Consider the following 20,101-nt stretch of genomic DNA (forward strand, 5'->3'; position numbering starts at 1 on the left):
TCCAGCTTTCTTGGACTGACTTCTGTTCATTGGATCGTTTGTGAAACAGCAGAGCTGCCAACTGCTAAGCAAATGGACTAGCAACTCAGTCAGCCCTCTCACTGAAACTTTGGGAGACATCTTTGAAAAAGAACCTTCAGCGATCCACTCACAGTGGCCTTGGAACAGACACTTTCTCTGACTTTCCATGATGATACTTGCACGTAACAGTTAATAACTAATCTGTTACTTAAAACATCATAAAGATCTTTCATTATAGTGTTTGACATTTTACTTTGAAAGAGCTAGATGTATCTAATATACGACTTGTCTGTTTTCTTTAAATACCTCTTCTACCCAAACTGTTAAGATCTTTGTAAAATTCCTGGAATTACCTCCTAATATCACTGAAATGAGACAGCCAGCTCCATATCTTACTGGAGCATAAAGGACTACAGTAACATCTTCCGTCTGTAAATAAATAGAAGGTAGATTCTAAAACAAACTAAAGACTGTATTTGAAGGCATAGTCTTATTATTTGCACTAGTGGCAGGAAGGTGACCTTAATACATGTACTCTTTTCCCTTTGTTGGGAGCTGCAAACAGCACTCTGCTACATGCAAAATGTTGAGTCAGTAAAAAAAAAAAAATTGTTTTGGTACTTTAAAAGGTTGGTTTCACTATTTTTCTTAAATGGTCTCTCTTTTTTTTAACCTAATCTGTTTTTCATTTCAATTGTTAATTTTTTGAGCACTTTTTTCCATTTTGTAGACATTAAGTCTCAGCTATGACTCCTTCTTTACCTTGTCAGTAATCCTATTTAAAAACAGATGCACACAGCAGACACAGCAAGTTTAAGGCTTACTGTAAATGAAATGGGTTGTGATACTTACCACACATACACACTCTGGATAATTTAACTCAGTGCCCACTAAGTGCTACTGGCCTGCTACAAACACTCCACGTAGACACTCCAGGGGTCCCCCTTTCAGCTCTCTGTAGCTTCCCTTAAGGACTAGGTTGGCAAGATGAGAGCAGCAGTGTTTGACAAGATCAAGTATTCCTGATACCAAATATGATACAAGAACTTCTTACACCTTCAGAGAACATTTTACTAGAGAATTTCAAAGCATTCCCCAGTGTCTCATGTTCTGTAATTGAACAAACACAACAGAGTTATGAAACTGGATGGCAGCAGATCTCCACTGGACTGAACCAAAGGTAGAAACGCAGCTTCTTAGACCCACGATTTATCCTCATTGGAAAACATGCCCTATGCAATGTGAAAAGTAAAAAGAAAGTTTCATTTAACACATGATTTTAAACCAGGCAGTCTTAGTGACTAAAAATAAACAAGAAATTTGTTAATATCTATCTCAGCATTTAACATTCAGAAGATGTGAATTATTTAATAAGTTAAAACAGGTTCACTGTTTCCGGATTTGAAAAAGGACTGTCAATTTGGAATCACACGTTTGATCTGCATTAGCAGATAAACCATCCTGCCTGATGAACCCTGCATATGGCAGAGTGAGTTCTGCCCCTTCATACTCTGCCCTCCCCCACCAAGAAGAGTCACCACAGCATATCCAACACAAGAGACATATCAAATGTAAACATTTTTTCCCTTCAAAATATTCTCTAAATTTGGCCACTTTGGCACACAAAGCAACAGTGACACCTGTGGGACTATTTCTGGCAATCCCTCTGGCATCCTCTTACCGAATCAGATCACTTAACAGACAAACTAGAAAGAGGCCGTTCCCACTTTCAATTTTAAGGTTAGAACTGGTGTAAAGGCAGTCAGAGCAAAAGGAATCACACTCACTCAGATGTGACAACTTTCACATCTGACCATGACTGAATTTCATTTCAAGCTGGTTTTAATGATAGCTTTGCTGTTTAAAAAAAGTAAAATATTCAAGTAAGAATGTTTCAATGCAAGGAGCAAACAGCGTTTACAATCTTAAATGGTACTCCATAATGGAATCAAGCCCGACACTGGCAGGTGGAGACCAGACGGCAGGGGCAAGAAGGTCCCACCCTCCCAGAACTGCACTGCTGAGAATACAAGCTCCAGGCACTGCTGTGGGCATTTGCTCCCCACTATAAACTCCAGGTATAATGATTTCTCTTTTCCTCTGAGAGATCAGCTGGAGAGGACATGATGTAGGAATAACAAGAGTTTTATGTGCTGGGTAACAAAGTGCTATGGCCACACAGATTTGCTTAAAAATTTGATTATGACAAGCTTCAGGTAAAAGTCGTTTTTAAAGGGTCAATTTTTCATTTACATGTAACCATACATCTTATTTACATATATATGACTCAACTTTCATTCAGCTTTCTTCATTTGAAGTCTACATTTTAACTGGTATGTAACCATTATATAGTTTTCACAGAAGGACTACATATCCTCTTATTCACAGCCAGTTCTGATGATAATCCTTTGTCTCCATATTGAGAACTGATCACAGTTAAAGCCTCAGTGAATAATGAAGATCCAGTGTTAAATCTGCTTACAGCCACACCAGCTATTCAAGGAGTCAGCAGCTGCAACTAAGTCCAAAGCAAGGATGACTGAAGACATGGACCACTGCTTAATGCTGCTACTGCCATGAAATTCTTATACTGGGTTCATTTTTTCTTTTTAAAAAACTGATTTTTCTAGTAATGTTTAAAGTTATCTCAGTTCTTTAACTCAAGAGAACTGCTATATTTAGGCTGCTAACAAAAAAAAAAATCAAGAGCATGTACCTTTGTCCATAGTCTCCAAAGGTTCAAGTGCAAGAACTGTCTAAAACCTGGTATATAAGGCACCCTATTCCACTTTTTTCTTAAGAGAAACCTTTCCTTTGGTTTCTTGCAGTTTTTCAGTAAGTCTGTCCTTTGTCTCTTCCATCTTCTCTGTGAGGAGCTCCTTTGTTTCCTCCATCTTGTCTTGCAGGTACTCCTTCACGGGGGGTGGTGTCGACATGTAGCCCCGGCTACGCAGATACTTCACAGTGAAGGAGGTCCCCCCGAGAGTTACAGTGTACCGCGCAGGCGTTGCAATCTGCAGAAAAATGAGACAGCTTAGTACTGATTATAACTACCATCTTAAGCAAAAACAGGCTGGCTCAGTGGTAAAGACTCCGCCTGCAATGCAGGTGACGCAGGTTCCACATCTCTGTGTCAGGAAGATCCCCTGGAGGAGGAAATGGCAACCCACTCCAGTATTCTTGCTGAGACAATCCCATGGACAGAGAGGTGCCTGGCGGGCCACACAGTCCATGGGGTCACAAAGAGTTGGACACTATTGAGCACACATGAGCAGAAACAGTGTAAAATTAAAACTCTTGGTAATAACTATCAATTACTTTATTGCTTCACAAGGCTAAAACAGTTACATGCTATATGGTTTTCCCTCCTAACATTCCGTAAGTATTTGTCACCTAGACACTGACCTAGGATCAGAGAACATACACAGTAGCAGCACCAAAGTTTGTACTCCACATGCTAATGAACCTGGGGGGCAGGAGCCCCGAAATCAGTGAGAGCTCAGGACCCTCCGACAACAAAGGCACATGCATTTCCATTCTCAGAAACCCTGTCAACCTGCACACACTATACCAAACTGAGGGGCAAACACAAGCCAAATGTTTGTTCTTCATGGAGTCTAGTTTCACTTGTAAATCTCTTTTCTTTAACTTCTCCAGGCTTTATGATACTTTATCATTAAAGTCCACACTGAGTCTGGAATCCCAACCAGGAACTTCGTGAGGTGAACGAATGGTAAAATGGCACACATGTAGGAGACAAGTACAGGTCAACTGACCAGAGGTTACTTAGTCCCGAACTAACTAGTAAACTAATTGGTTCAAAGGGAGAATTGTAACACCACAGGCTGCATCACATTCTGAGGCAAGGAACCTCCTATCTGCTGTTCTACCTGAGAAGTCAGGTTACAGGAAACACCCAAGTGGACAATTTACACCTCCCTCCTCCCAGAGGAACATGAGTAGAGCCACTGCTGACATCAGCCCACCTGCATGCCAGCCTCGTGTTTCAATTCTAAGCAGACCGGCAGGCACTGAGCACTGATGCTCCTTCAGCGCACAGCACCAGCACAGGAAACGCAGCGCAAGAAGACGGAACTCTGAACCCCTAGGCACTCATGAGCAAAGACAACAGACATTCAGAAAAGAAGAGACACACAGACTGTGATATGAGAGTATGGGATAAGAAACAGTTATAATTAGGGACATGGTTTAAACCATCAGGACAGCTGGATTTATTAAACTATACAAACTGCAAATTCATCAATTGATAATTTATGAATTTAGTAAGTTTTAATGTTGAAAAATTCAGCAATTAAGGTTTAGGCCTCTAGTCAAAATTATCATATAAGAAGAAATAAAGATTAAAGTACTACTATAAACCCATAATTCTAAGTATTTTTATAACAAAGATAAATTAACATCTAGTTTCCCAATATTTTCTACCTGGTTTCCTAGAATAAAGCTACGAAGAACCTCATAACTTTTGTCAATTGAGAAAAATTAGATTAATATAGCTAAACTCCACAATTTACAATGAGTCTTCCAAAACCACAAGTATAAAAACTATTAACAACAAAGATGTCATTGTCTGAATCTAGACAACAGTTGTAAAGACAATGAACAAGTGAAATATATGTAACATCAACAACTAAGTCTAAGGTTTATCACAGAAATCAATTTGATTTAAATTTACTATTTTACTTTTTAGGAAGATGAACTATTATAAACAGTAAAATAAATGCTAAATTTCACTAATATGTCAGGTGGCATATGGATCTCTGAATAAGGAAAATTAATGTACTGTCAATAGGAGAAATGTTAGAGATGACCTGCTTGCTAGAAACTCAGTCTCATATGTGTCTCAGCACAGCAGGCTGTGAACAACCTACCTATTCTTAGGGCACTTCTTCCTTAGCCATCATTTTATTTACCCATAAAAAATGTATACTTTTAGTCATTAGACATATAAGAGGTGAAATACACTAAGTTATAAAGGTAAGCCTGGGAACAGGCAGGGAGTGTTATGAAGGTTCAGTGTGAGGCGCCATCCACCCACAGCAGTACCTACCTTAAACAGGGCATATGCTGTTAGTGCATTTCCACTCTGGGAATTTTTCAGAATGTTCACTATACTGTCAGGTAACCCAATAAGTTCTAGAAAAGGAACGACATTCACTCCTCTAAGAAAGAAACAGAAAGTAATTCATATGTATATAAACTTTTGGGGTAATTATTTTCAAAAGATTACCTGAAAACATCAAAACCAAATTTTTGTTTAAAAGTCAATTCTGCATCACCAAGCACACTCTAACTTCACTCTAAAGGAACAACGTGCATGAACACCAGCATCCCACTTTTCACAGCTTCTGCTCATGGGCATTCCTCATTAGCACACTGAGAAAAACAGAATCATTTATCAGAGCAAAATTAATAGCACTAGGTAACCTGAGAAAAAAGGATCAGAATCATTCACCTGATCTTGGAATCTTTAGTTCCTTAGAATGATCCAACTCAAACTTTTAAGACCTAATTTTTGTCTCTAAAATTACATGTCAAACTATAGTATTACCATAAAAGCAAGGGATATTATAACATCACTGTGTTATTATGCAAAGAATAAATGACTCTATGGGTTTGATAAAACTTCAATGATTCTAAAAAGATGCTTCTACTATCAGGCTTAGAAGGTACCTGAAGAAGCAATTACCATAAACTGCAAGAAATTTTTGAAGGGAGGGAGAGAAGGCAGATATAGTCTCTAATCTAGCTGCTGCTGCTGCTAAGTCTCTTCAGTCGTGTCCGACTCTGTGCGACCCCATAGATGGCAGCCCACCAGGCTCCCCCGTCCCTGGGGATTCTCCAGGCAAGAACACTGGAGTGGGTTGCCATGTCCTTCTCCAGTGCATGAAAGTGAAAAGTGAAAGTGAAGTCGCTCAGTCGTGTCCGACTCTTAGTGACCCCATGGACTGCAGCCCACCAGGTTCCTCTGTCCATGGGACTTTCCAGGCAAGAGTCCTGGAGTGGGGTCCCACTGCCTTCTCCACTAATCTAGCTGGTAAACCCTAATTGCTTTTTAGTTTCCCTGAGTGTTGAGTTTGCCACATTGACATATTTGTGCTCTCCTGCTCTCTCCCTCACTATCCATACTGGGTTAGCCAAATGTTTCCAAAACATTGCAGAAAAACCCAAACTTTCTGGCCAACCCAGTAGTTGTTTTGCAGATGTTCGGCTTTCACCCTTAAATGACAAGGTTCTCATTCTGTGCTTCTCCTTCATAGGCACAATCATCACAGGAAACTTAACATATAGGATAGTATATAGTTAATACAACAGTAGATTATTTAATGTTAAAACTCCCTGTATTGTCCCATGTCGCTTGTCACTATCTTCTCCGTGTTTTCGTTTTTCTCCAGAAGTGTTATCCAGCATATTCTGTTGAGGAGGAAGGCAGGATGTCTTTTTTTTGATGCTGAGACTTTTGACGCTCCTGGGCTAGTCATGTGGTAGAACAGCCCCCCAACTTGAATCTGTCTGATTGTTCATGATTAGATTTGGGGTAAATGTTTCCTGACAAGAAAGCTACAGAGCTGATTCTGTGCCATCACAGCATCACAGCAGGAGCCCCAGGATCAGTCAGTCCCATCCCTGATGTGAGTCTGACTTGTGGTTAAGGTCTGGTCCACAGATTACTCCTCTGTACAAGTATTCTTGCTGTTTATAATAAAGAAAGGGAACAGCCTGGATTCATTATTATTATGGTGGTTGTTATCTCCTAGTTTATCTTTAACATTAAAAATTAATTTAACTGGGAAAAGTTGTCCCTCTCTGATCTCACAATATAATACTAGGAGAGCAGAGAACTTTTTCCAGCTAAAATTAAATCAGATAAACCCAGCATCTAGTTGGCTGAATTGAAAACCTGTATTTAACACAATTCCAACAATAAAATCATCTCAGTCAGAGATTACACAGTAAGATTTACTGCCATTCAAACATACACTACTATTTTCTAAGTATGACTTCCCTTAGAACAAACTGACTTAATTTCTCAAGTGTTAAGGGTCTAACAAAACATTAGGGGCTGTTCTGGAAAGCAACACATCCTACCTAATGTAACTGAGCTATGTGATGCTGTAACAGAACTGGACCAGCAGTCATGGCTGGGCAATAGAGCTGAGTCTGGCAAACAAATTTCCATGCTAACAGAAAGCCAAAGGTAGGTGGTGGTGGATGAGGGATAGGACTTTAAAGCCTAATTAATTAACATCACTAGATTATTTCAGGGTCTAATTTTTTGGTTACAGAACTTCTTTACTGAAGGCAAGGAAAAATAAATGGGAAAAAAGTACTCTTAATAGTCCAAATAAGAAGCTCATATTCAATGAATTAAATTTCTCCCCCTCAGGTCAGGAGGCTGAACGCTTATTAAAAGCAATGTAGGGAAGGCAAAAGAAACAAGGAAGAAGCTCATCATTAGTCACAAAACGAAATCAGAAAAATCCTCAATGGCTCCCAAAAGAAAATTTGATATGTAGAAAGCCATTCCATTAAATAGAAGAAATGAATGCCTATGAAATTTTTATGTAAAATGATACATAATTTTAGGCTCCATTAAAAAACTAAATGCAGTTCTGAAGATTTCTATATTACACATGTCCAGAAAATGTCAGTAATAAACAAAAAGGTAACTCCATAAAATGCACATACAAAATCTCTGCAAAGAAAGGAACTGTTAAAGAAAATGATACATAATGAAGAAGGAAGTAACTGAGTAACAAGAACAGAATGTAGACACAGATACGAAAAGAAACAAAATAGCATCAATCACACAGGTTAAAAATAATCTTTTTTAGAACACTGGCAAAGAAACATTTCTAGACCTGTGTTTTGTAAGAAGAGTCTCCATTCTATCATCTTTTAATTTAGTAAAGGATGAGCTCTTTTCAACAAGTGAGCTTTATATTATAATACTCAATACCTATCAAACATTAAATATAACCCCAAACTGAAAATCAGCAGTCTTTTGGAAAGTATAGACTAATTCTAAACCCACTAGGGGAGTTCCCGAAAACATCAAAATGGTCTTCACTGCATCTCGTCGCCTGCAGGATGAGCACGCTGCCCACTTGGTCACACCCAGGCCACAGCAAGAAAAGCCACACAGCACTCAGGGGACAGGCACACGCTGGCACACCCAGTTTGCTGGTGGCAGAAACAAACTGGAAATCATAGGGAATCTGGTTGTACGTGAAACTCCTGCTCCTAAAACAATGTGAATAACACAACTCACTTTAAAAGAAAGGAATGGTATTTATCAAGAAAGGTATATTTAGAAATTCTATGTTTTAAGTGCACAACAAATCAACTTCTGATTAGAACAAAGGCCCTTACTGACATTCATCAGATGTAACATTAAGGTATAAGTCTATAACTTGTTCATTTTTGTGTCTACAACAGATACAAGTCAGGCTTTGTAAAAATCTTACTAATTTCCAATCAAAATCATACATGTGGCAAAATAAGTTCTTTTCACAGTGATTAGCACTTTTAGCAATATCTTATTTAAATACAAAGCTAACTTATGGTGCTGTCAAATTTCTAGAATCGGTTATTTCTGTGCTATCCTAGATGCTGATGGGACACGAGCACAGTGATTAAGATTTGAAATCAGACTGAGTTATTCTGGGGAAAAACTAAGTTATTCTGACGTATTCTTGTTTAATCTGCTCTCTCTTTAATAAGATGGGAATAATTATTTCATATGGTTGCTCTGAAAATTAAATGATAGTTACAAAAATTTTAGTATAATATCTGCTGTACATAGTAAGAAATGTTAGCTATTGTTATTAAAATGTGGAAAACAGCTATGAAAAACAGTCATCCTCTATCAGTTGAAGACATTAAAGCGTTTCAAAAACTATTTAAAGGCTTTCATTAGTATAACTAACATTCTGATAAAAGGCTCAATCAAGCAAAAACTTACTTTATGGCTGCATAATAAAATGTTCCAAACCAAACAGCAGAAGTTATTAGATGCACTGGAATCAAAACTTTTCCATATTGTCTAAATGTTTTCTTAAATCGCTGATAAAGACTAATAGATCTGTCTTGTAACGGATCAGGTTCTTCCTTTTTTTCGGAGGGAGGTCCTGAGGATGTGGCACTGGATGACAGAACTCTCTTGGATAAGATATCCTGCTCCCACTGTTTATGGTGAAAGACCCATGGTTGGGATGGAACAGCAATGAATGGCTTCCTTTCCTTTGCAATACACTGGGCAGTGGGTAAGTGCAGCGACCGTTTCTGAGGGCCTTGTACCACAACCACTCTGGATTCCAAGGTATACAAAAGTAATGGTCCCTTTATGTTTTGACAGTGTCCCAAATGACCGGCTTTATGTGGTTCCATGCACGTCCTATGTGCCAGTCGGAATACAGTCTTTGGTACGTTCCATTGCATTTTGAAGAATGGAGATTGATGGACCTCAGCTTCTATAGACACTAGATTAAAAAAAAAAAATTAGGTTATACATAGATTTCCATTGTAAACCAATCAATTTAAACATAAATTGTTAACTATTAGGAAGTTAAAAGACACTGTTACCAAATCCATAGAAAGTAATGTTAAGGTATATAGTTCTAATACACCACAATTTTAAAATTTCATTAAAATACATCATTTAAATATGATACAGTAAACCACAGCAGCAGACATCATGAAGGGTAAGGTTTCGGGGCTGTTTTATTGCTACAAAAGGGATATCTGTAGGGCTTCTCTCATTCTACAAAGAAGTAGTGTAATACATTGGGAAAATCAGATCTGGAAGTAAAAGAGCTGGGCCATAATGTTTTGGGGTCATAATTCTGTGCAATTATCTCTTAGACTGGACTTGAGATGGGAATTTCAAGACCTGAATTCATCACTCTCCACATCCCCCTTCTCTGAAAACAGAACAACCAATCAGTCTCATTATACTTGTTTATTTGGGAAAAATGCTTTAAATCTTCAAATACATGGTCATCCAGAACCTGGTCTTTTGTTAAATATCTGAGTAGTGGTATCCAGTGGTGATATCTTGCATATTTCTATTGTCACATCACATCATGGGCTACAGTGCCTTCTTCACCACTGAAAATAGTGAAGAGTGCTTTTAAGTCTAATCAGATTAGAGCACCAATTCCAGGAACACCGTAACCAATTCAGAAAGTTCATCATTACAATTCTGTTCCTTTAGAACCACTCTTAGTACCAAAATATGAATCAGAAAGGATCTCCAGAGATATTGAAGCAACAAGGAAAAACACAGATGTTTATCTACCTATCTCTATAGGGCTTCCCAGGTGGCGCTAGTGGTAAAGAACCTGCCTGCCAATGCAGGAGACACAGAGATGCAGGTTCGATCCCTGGGTTGGGAAGGCCCCCTAAAGGAGGAAATGGCTACCCAGTCCAATATTCTTGCCTGGAGAATCCCATGGACAGAGAAACCTGGTAGGCTACAGTCCATAGGGTCACACAGAGTCGGACAAGACTGAAGCGACTTAACAGGCATACACCTATCTTTTGGCTTATCTCTATCTAGATAGATATTTCTATCTATTGGGTATCTATTATAAGGTTGTTTAAATAGATACATGTTTATGTTAAGGAACTAGCTCACACAATTGTGGGGGCTACACATTTGGTATGTGTAGGGTAGATGTGCAGGCTGGAAACTCAGACAAGAACTGATGCCACAGTCTTAAGATTTTTTTTTTCTTGAGATGCCTCAGTTTGAAATTTAGACTGAGTGAGGCCCACTCACATTATGGAGGGTAATCTCCTTTACTTAAAGACAGTTGATTACAGATGTTAACAGATTTTCAAAATACCATCAAAATAACACCTAGTGTTTGATTAAATAACTATGCTTTTGAACTGTGGTCTTGGAGAAGACTCTTAGAGTCCCTTGGACTGCAAGGAGATCCAACCAGTCCATCCTAAAGGAAATCAGTCCTGAATATTCATTGGAAGGCTGATGCTGAAGGCTGATGCTGATGCTGAAGCTGAAACTCCAATACTCTGGACACCTGATGCAAAGAACTGACTCATTGGAGAAGACCCTGATGCTGGGAAAGATTGAAGGCAGAAGGGGACGACAGAAGATGAGATGGTTGGATGGCATTACTGACTCTATGGACATGAGTTTGAGTAAGCTCCAGGAGTAGGTGATAGACAGGGAGGCCTGGTGTGCTGCAGCCCATGGGGTTCCAAAGAGTTGGACACGAATGAGTGAACTGAACTGATAGCCAGATCTCTTGTTGTTAAGTTGCTCAGTCTTGTCCAACTCTCTGCGATCCCATGGACTGCAGACCACCAGGCTTCTCTGTTCATGGGATTTTTCCAGGCAAGAATACTGGCTTGCCATTTTCTTCTCCAGGGGATCTTCTGAACCAGGGATCAAAGCCACGTCTACCTGCGGTGGCAGGCAGGTTCTTTACTAATGAACCACCAGGGAAGCCATCCATAGCCAGGTTTAGTTGACAAAGCTACTCATCACACATACAAGCTTATAGATTTCTCAACCAAATCTTTACTTTCTACTATAGTAAAAACCTTTTAAACAATGACATCTTATGTGCTCAAAAAAAGGCAATAAAATTTCAGTAGGAACACTTTGGTTGAGTGAACTGGAGGAATGAACAGTTCTTCCAAAACTGTTTAGAGGAACAGTTCTACAACCACCTCTTTTTCCTACCTCCAAGAATAGTATCATTCCTGGGAAACTGTAACATTGTATCTATACTTTAAAAACAAATTATATGTTTCAAAAAATGTGATATTCAACCCTACAATAGAAATGACAGCTTAAAATTACACATCTGAGTGACTCACTTTAAGGGATGGTATCTAGGGAATTTGTTGCTTGCCTTTGACCAGAAAACTTATAAGTTACCACTTCATTTTTCTCTCAACAGACAAAAGTCTAATACAAAACAGGAGAATTCCAAACCAGCCTGGGTGAATGGACCAAATAATCAAAACAGCACATAAAGAAATCTTATAAATGGGTTGAAATAAATAAATCCTGTATGTCCTTTCAAAAAAAAATGAGATTTTGAAAAATCATTCCAGGTGATTGATTCATCCATAACCATCCCACTATGTGCCAGGCACTGTTCAAGGCACCTGGGTTAAATCACTGAACAAAATGATGATCCCTGTCTTGCTAGAGTTCACATGCTAGCAAGACAACATCTATCCAGCTGTTTTCTCACTGAACATAATAACCCAAGCAGTAAGAAGTATCAAAACATTTTCTGAAAATCTACTATGTGCCAGGTAACTTCCAGTTCTCAGTCTGGCACTGTTTCATTATTAGCACAGTACAGTCTCTGGGCTTTCCACATGGCTCAGTGATAAAAGAATCTGCCTGCCAAGGCAGGAGTTGCAAGAGACCCTGGTTCCATCCCTGCATCTGGAAGATCCCCTGGAGAAGGAAAGGGCAATCCACTCCAGTATTCTTGCCTGGAAAATCCCACGAACAGAGAAACCTGGCGGGTTTCAGTCCATAGGGTCGCAAAGAGTGGAATATGACTGAGCATGCACAGACCATGGTCTTTGGAGTCAGGCTGCTTGGATCCAAAACCTAGCCCACTACTACTTCCCAGCTGCATGACCTTGGGCAAGTTACTTACCACTCATCTATGAAACGAATCATAACAACTATCCCACTGGATCACGTACAAGTTAAAAATGAATTCAAATATATAAAGGTACTACTAGACTATCAGCTATTACTCTTTTAACTCAATTTCCAGAAAAGCACTTATTACTCAGGTAACAGTGGGGAAAAATAATATCAATGGTAACTTTTAATTTTTATGTAGCTCATTTACTCCCTCCCTGGAGTAGGAAATGGCAGCCCATTCCAGTATTCTTGCCTGAGAAATCCCATGGATAGAGAAGCCTGGTGGGCTGCAATCCATGGGTTCACAGAGTCAGACATGACTTTGTGACTAAACAATAATTTACTCCCTCTACTATCCTCAAGAGTTCTTCCTGTTCTTGAAACCAATGGGTAATCATTAAATTCATTTCACCTATATCCTGCCTTACACCACTTTCCAGTCACCTTTCTCTACACTCCCCCTGCCATCTTAGAGTGCCCTACTTCTTTATTCTTTATCCCATAAACACCCAGAGCCCTTCACCTTAGGGTGAAAAGTGAAAGTCGCTCAGTTGTGTCCAACTTTGCAACCCCATGAACTGTACCCTGCCAGGCTCCTCTGTCCATGGAATTCTCCAGGCAGGAATACTGGAGTGGGTAGCCATTGCCTTCTCCACGGGGATCTTTCCAACCCAGGAATTGAACCCAGGTCTCCTGCATTGCAGGCAGATTCTTTATTGTCTGAGCCACCAGGTAGGCCCCTATATATCTTATGCACAACAATTCATGGTGGAGTCTGGATAATATAGTTAGGAGGCTTTTAATCTTATGAGAATATTTAAGTCAAAATTAGACTCATTTTCTGTAAAATTACAGTAGCAACTCTCTTAAGAAAATTCAGCATCACAACCAGCAAATATGGATTGGTAATTACCCAGTTCTAAATGCATGAATATGTAGATAGCACAATCTCCAGCACTATACCTTTGCTTAGGTGGAGAGCAAATGAACTTTAGGTGGAGAGCAAAAAATCTACTATAAAAAAAGGATCAAAATAAGAATATGCCATGTGGAAAAACCTATTTCCCCAATGTGCTGTGCAAAGTAACAAGTACTTTTAAATCACAGTTTAAATGAAAAAGTGAAAGTGTTAGTTGCTCAGTCATGTCAGATTCTTTTTGACTCCTTTGAGTGTAAGCCAGGCTCCTCTGTCATGGAGTTCTCCAGGCAAGAAAAGACACATTTTGTTTGTCATAGTGATTTTTCACAGATGTCAGCGGTGGCAGGCCACTAATTTATGTTTAGAAAAATAAACAAGATGTTTAGTTGAATTTTTAGGTTTGATGCTTAAACTTTCTTGGAAGGATCACTATTTTTTATGCATGGAGTATTTACAAAGATACTCAAAAGTAACCTTGTGATATGAAGATAGTAATGATCTAAAAGGTGCATGCATCAGTACAGTAATAAAAACAATCAACTTCGAAAAAAAAATGAACTGAAGTTAATTCTCAACTTAGCTCACCGCATATAATAAAAAAAAATACAGTCATCTGAAACTGATGGCTTATCCTCATTTGTTAAAAACAGGCTTCGTTCTTGGGCCAAAGTTTATAAAGAGCAAACAACCTCAGAAAGGTTAAAGCCCACAATTTGGAAGTGACTGGATTCTAAAGTACATGCTGCAGGCACTGCTTGCTTTCCCCCAAGCGAAGTCTACCGGCTGCTGCTTTAACTGCGCCTACTGACAGGTATGCAAGCCAGCACACCTATTTCCACAGCTGCTTTTAAGGGGTTCAAGTTTGGTAACGAAGAACAGAAGACATATTTCTGATCACGTCTTTACACCATCTCGGTGGGAGGTGCTGAGGCGCAACGCGTCAACCATCTTAGTCCACAGGCAGTTTTGACCCTAGCGTAGGGGGTGGAAAGCAGGAACGAGCGACACTCCGGTGGAAATCTGGGAGGGAAGGATGAACCAAACGAGTTGACTCCCCAGCCACCCCATATCAAAGTCCAGCCAACAGATACTATCAGTGAAGCGTTTCTGAAAAACATGTATGGCCTGTCGCGCTCCTCCAGAGGCTGACCGAGCACGGCCCTCTCGAGGGAGGTCTGGCCGGAACTTCCAAGTGCGGCGGCATGGAGCGACCCGCGATGCAGCGAGAAGCAGGACGCCGCGCGCTTCCGAGGCAAGTCCGAGCTCGGGGGCTTCCGGCCCCTCCCGACCGGCGTCTGAGGAAGGGCAAACCAAAGGCTGGAAATCCGCCCCACGGACAGGGTTAGCAAGACACCGGCCCACTGCGAAGGGCGGGGTGACCTCTGTCCGCCCAGGGGCGCTCGCGCCGCGCACCACGCTGAGGAGGCCCCGCCGACCGCCCCTCCCCCAGAGGCCTCGACCCCCGTTACCTCAGGACCTCAGCCCGGAGGAGCCGCTAGGAGACCCCTCCGCGTCACTCCTCAGAGCGACCAGCAGAACGTGAGTCTGGCCGCCGGAAGCCGTGGGCTCAGGCGACCAGCCTCCCACCCGCCCGCCACGCCGTCCCTCCAACCAGGTTCTTGCGTCCCTTCGAGCTGTCGCTCTCCGCACGCCGCGCGCGGCACGCCGGGACTCGGGATTCCGGGCCAAGCGACCCGCGATCTCCGGAAGTGGCGTCATAGCGCGCGCGTGGCGTGGCGCCGCTTCCGCAAACAGAGTCGCGGATGGCTGGAAGGTAAGTGTGGGGTCGCAGGGCTGGGCTGCGTCTTCTTTGTGTGTAGCGGTGGCCGCCGAGGTGGAAGGGGCATTCCAACCACTGGCTATGCCACTTCAGCGGCTGCTGACGCCCCTCTGCTTGGAGCCATCCCGGGTTCGAGAGGTCCGAGAGCCGCTTCAGGTCCGGTCGTCTGCCGGAGCGGCCGGCCGCCTGCCCTGCGTGGTGGGCCGGAACCTGAGCCGGGCCGTGCCGGGACTTCTCGGTGCGTCCTCGAGTCCGGGGACACCACCGGTGGGTCCGGCGTGGAGCTCACCTGCTTGAGCTCCAGCCCTCGGCCCGGTGAGTTCTGAAAAACCTCGGGTGTGACTGCTGCGCAGATCACCGAGACGCACGTTTGGTCGTTTATGCGCCTTCTTGTACCTGTCGACTCAGTCCTTCTCTGAGGGTTCCCGAGAGCCAACCCTCTTGTGTCGGGACCTAACTCATTACTCAGCTTGGACTCTCAGTCTTATCCATCTGTTGGGTCGTTTGGAAATCTGTGTCGCTTATTCTGACCGAATTGTCTATGGAACGTTTCATTGGTGGAAATGTCACAGATAAATATAAATTAACTTTTATTCTCAATAGTTTAGATATTGCATTTCCAGAAAGAATTAATTATAGCTAGGGAAAAGTTAAATCGTTTTATGTGAAATTAAAGCCAGTTTTATTTCCTTTTTAGGAAAATGATTACTAGGTTATCATTTTAAACAGCTACTTAGAAAATTACGTTTCTGGGTAATTTTTTTCCTCTTTGATTCAACTCTTGTTTTGTCACTTATTGATATCTTGTTACCTCAAACCTTGGATAGTGAAAGTTAATAGCCCTTGAAACCTTCCTGATTTAGAGTGTCTTGTTTTTACCCATTCCATTAAACAAATTTATTTCTTATTCTGTTTCTTTATATGGAACAGTTAATAATTTTCAGGTTCTGAATTTGCGGAATCTCACTAATTTTCCGACTTTCGCTTTTTTTTCTCTGGTTTGGATAATACAGCCCAACATTTTAAGTCGTGTATCAGTTGTAAACTTCTTGAAGACTGACCTTCCCTGGTGGCTCAGGGGTAAAGAATTCGCTTGCCAACGCAGGAGACATGAGTTCCATCCCTGATCTGGGAATACCCATCATGCCATGAAGTGGCTAAGCCCCTGTGCCACAACTATTGAGCCTGTACTCTGGAGCCAGGGAACCAAAACTACTGAGCCCATGTGCCTCAACTACTGAAGCCTGGGCACCCTGAAGCCTATGCTCCACAACAAGAGAAGCCACTGCAATGAGAAGTGGGTACACTGCAACTAGAGAGTAGCCCCCACTCTTTCACTTTTTTTTGTGAAAAAAAAAAAAAGCCTGGGGTTGGGGAGGGGGAAGCAACTTCTTGAGGACTAATTACACAGTCCCTTATTGAGCTTCTCTGTAGTACTTCACTGAACTTGTTGAGTGGCTTGTCCAGTTAATAGCTCATTTATTTTTTACCCTCCCATTTCATCTGCAAGCCTGAGAACATTTGAAAGAGGCTAAACAGAGGCCTTACAAATAGCTGAAAAAAGAAGAGAAGCGAAAAGCAAAAGGAGAAAGGGAAAGATGTACCTAACTGAATACAGTGTTCCAAACAGTAGTAAGGAGAGATAAGAAAACCTTCGTAAGTGAACAGAGAAATAGAGGAAGACAATAGAATAGGAAAGACTAGAGATCTCTTCAAGGAAATTAGAGATTCCAAGAGAACACTTCATGGGAAGATGGGCACAATAAAGGACAGAGCAGTAAGGACCTAGGAGAGGCACCTAATTAAAAAGAAGTGGCAAGAGTACACAGAACTGTACAAAAAAGATGTTAATGACTCAGATAACCACAATGATGTGGTTACTGACCCAGAGCCAGACATCTTGGAGCGTGAAGTCAAGTGGGCCTTAGGGAAGCATTATTGGGGGCAAAACTAGTGGAGGTGATGGAGTTCCAGCTGAGCTCTTTAAAATCCTAAAAGCTGATGTTGTTAAAGTGTTCCACTCAATATGCCAGCAAATTTGGAACACTTAGCAGTGGCCACAGGACTGAAAAAGGTCAGTTTTCATTCCAGTCCCAAAGAATGGCAGTGTGAAAGAATATTCAAAGTACTGCTCAGTTGCTACTCACATGCTAGCAAAGTAATACTCAAAATCCTTCAAGCTAGGCTTCAACAGTATGTGAACTGAGAACTTCTAGATGTAAAAGCTGAATTGAGAAGGCAAAGGACCCAGAGATCAAATTGCCAACATCCATTGGATCATAGAAAAAAGCAAGAGAATTTTGGAAAAATACCTACTTCTGCTTTATTGAGTAGGCTAAAGCCTTTGACTGTGTGGATCAAAACAAACTGTGGAAAATTCTTAAAGAGATGGGAATACCAGGCCACCTTACCTGGCTTCCGAGAAACCTGTATGCAGGTCAAGAAGCAACAATTAGAACCAGACATGAACAACGGACTGGTTCAAAATTGGAAAATTAGTATGTCAAGGCTGTATATTGTCACCCTAATTTAACTTCTATGTAGTGTACATCAGGCAAAATGCCAGACTATATGACTCACAAGCTGGAATCAAGATTGCCAGGAGAAATAGCAACAACCTCAGATATGCAGATGATACCCTGCTAATGGCAGAAAGCAAAGAGGAGCTAAAGAGCCTCTTGATGAAGGTGAAAGAGGAGAATGAAAAGCTGGCTTAAAACACAACATTAAGAAAACCAAGATCCTGGCATCTGGTCCCATCACTTCATGGCAAATGAGGAAAAAATGGAAACAGTGACAGACTTTATATTCTTGGGCTCCAAAATCATTGCAGACGGTGGCTGCAGCTATGAAATTATAAGACACTTGCTCCTTGGAAGAAAAGCTATAACAAACCTAGACAGCATATTAAAAAGCAGAGACATCACTCTGCTGACAAAGGTCTGTCTAGTCAAAGCTGTGGTTTTTCCAGTAGTCGTGTATAGATGTGAGAGTTGGACCATAAAGAAGGCTGAGTGGCAAAGAATTGATGCTTTCGAACTGTGGTGCTGCAGAAGACCCTGGAGAATTCCTTGGACAGCAAGGAGATCAAACCAGTCAATCCTAAAGAAAATCAACCCTGAATATTCATTAAAAGGACTGATGCTGAAGCTCTGATACTTTGACCACCTAATATGAAGAGCCCACTCACTGGAAAGACCCTGATGCTGGGAAAGATGCAGGAGAAGGGGATGACAGAGAATGAGATGGTTGGATGGCATCATCTACTCAATGAACATGAGTTTGAACTCTGGAAGATGGTGAAGGACAGGGAAGCCTGTCCATGGGGTCGCATAGTTGGACACGTCTTAGTGACTGAACAACAATGGTCATGGGTCTTGAAACTTCTGTCTACTCTCTTCACTCTCTACCTGATTCTGACATCCATTGCAAACTAAGGATTTTACTAGTCCCAGGCTTTTCCTGCTCTTGGTTTTCAGTGTCGCTAAGCCAAAAGAAATACCTAACAGTTTCCCTAAGTGGTTTAGTTCAAACAATTTGTGTGTCCTAACAACTTTATTTTAAAAAATAATACACAGATCGAAAGGAATACTGTTTATTTCTTCAGTTCAGTTTAGTTGTTCAGTCATGTCCGACTCTTTGCGACCCCATGAATAGCAGCACACCAGGCCTCCCTGTCCATCACCAACTCCCGGAGGTTACTCAAACTCATGTCCATCGAGTCGGTGATGCCATCCAGCCATCTCATCCTCTGTCGTCCCCTTCTCCTCCTGCCCCTAATCCCTCGTAGCATCAGTCTTTTCCAATGAGTCAACTCTTCGTGTGAGGTAGCCAAAGTACTGAAGTTTCAGCTTTAGCATCAGTCCTTCCAGAGAACACCCAGGGCTAATCTCCTGTAGAATGGACTGGTTGGATCTCCTTACAGTCCAAGGGACTCTCAAGAGTCTTCAACACCACAGTTCAAAAGCATCACTTCCTCGGCGCTCAGCTTTCTTTATAGTCCAACTCTCACATCCGTACATGACCACTGGAGAAACCATAGCCTTGACTAGACGGACCTCTGTTGGCAAAGTAATGTCTCTACTTTTGAATATGCTATCTAGGTTGGTCATAACTTTTCTTCCAAGGAGCAAGCATCTTTTAATTTCATGGCTGCAGTCACCATCAGCAGTGATCTTGGAGCCCCCCAAAATAAAGTTTGCCACTGTTTCCCCATCTATTTCCCATGAAGTGATGGGACCAGATGCCATGATCTTCGTTTTCTGAATGTTGAGCTTTAAGCCACCTTTTCCACTCTCCTCTTTCACTTTCATCAAGAGGCTTTTTAGTTCCTCTTCACTTTCTGCCATAAGGGTGGTGTCATCTGCATATCTGAGGTGATTGATATTTCTCCCGGCAATCTTGATTCCAGCCTGTGCTGCTTCCAGCTCCGCGTTTCTCATGATGTACTCTGCATAGAAGTTAAATAAGCAGGGTGACAATATACAGCCTTGACGTACTCCTTTTCCTATTTGGAACCAGTCTGGTGTTCCATGTCCAGTTGTAACTGTTGCTTCCTGACCTGCATATAGGTTTCTCAAGAGGCAGGTCAGGTGGTCTGGTATTCCCATCTCTTTCAGAATTTTCCACAGTTTATTGTGATCCACACAGTCAAAGGCTTTGGCATAGTCAGTAAAGCAAAAGTAGATGTTTTTCTGGAACTTTTGTTTTTTCC

The 20,101-nt window shown here is 41.4% G+C and overlaps 1 protein-coding gene across 2 annotated transcripts; it reads right to left on the bottom strand.

Annotated features, from left to right (window-relative positions):
* Positions 1 to 817: 817 nt before the first annotated feature.
* Positions 818 to 15,187, bottom strand: FAM210A (family with sequence similarity 210 member A). Of its 2 annotated transcripts, XR_008201398.1 has the most exons (5): positions 15,077 to 15,187; positions 9,005 to 9,521; positions 5,090 to 5,201; positions 2,738 to 3,035; positions 818 to 1,253 (listed from the first exon to the last, which is right to left on the bottom strand). XR_008201398.1 is itself a non-coding variant. In XM_052660444.1 (4 exons), the coding sequence occupies exons 2-4, from the start codon at positions 9,478 to 9,480 to the stop codon at positions 2,802 to 2,804; spliced, it is 822 nt and encodes a 273-aa protein (XP_052516404.1). In that variant the 5' UTR covers positions 9,481 to 9,521; positions 15,077 to 15,187; the 3' UTR covers positions 1,315 to 2,801. The 2 variants fall into 2 exon arrangements, 1 of the variants encoding a protein (XP_052516404.1); XM_052660444.1 differs by lacking the exon at positions 818 to 1,253 and having other exon boundaries at positions 1,315 to 3,035.
* Between the last annotated feature and the right edge of the window lie 4,914 nt (positions 15,188 to 20,101).

The sequence above is a fragment of the Budorcas taxicolor genome, chromosome 22 (assembly GCF_023091745.1).
Source record: "Budorcas taxicolor isolate Tak-1 chromosome 22, Takin1.1, whole genome shotgun sequence".
Taxonomy (NCBI): domain Eukaryota; kingdom Metazoa; phylum Chordata; class Mammalia; order Artiodactyla; family Bovidae; genus Budorcas; species Budorcas taxicolor.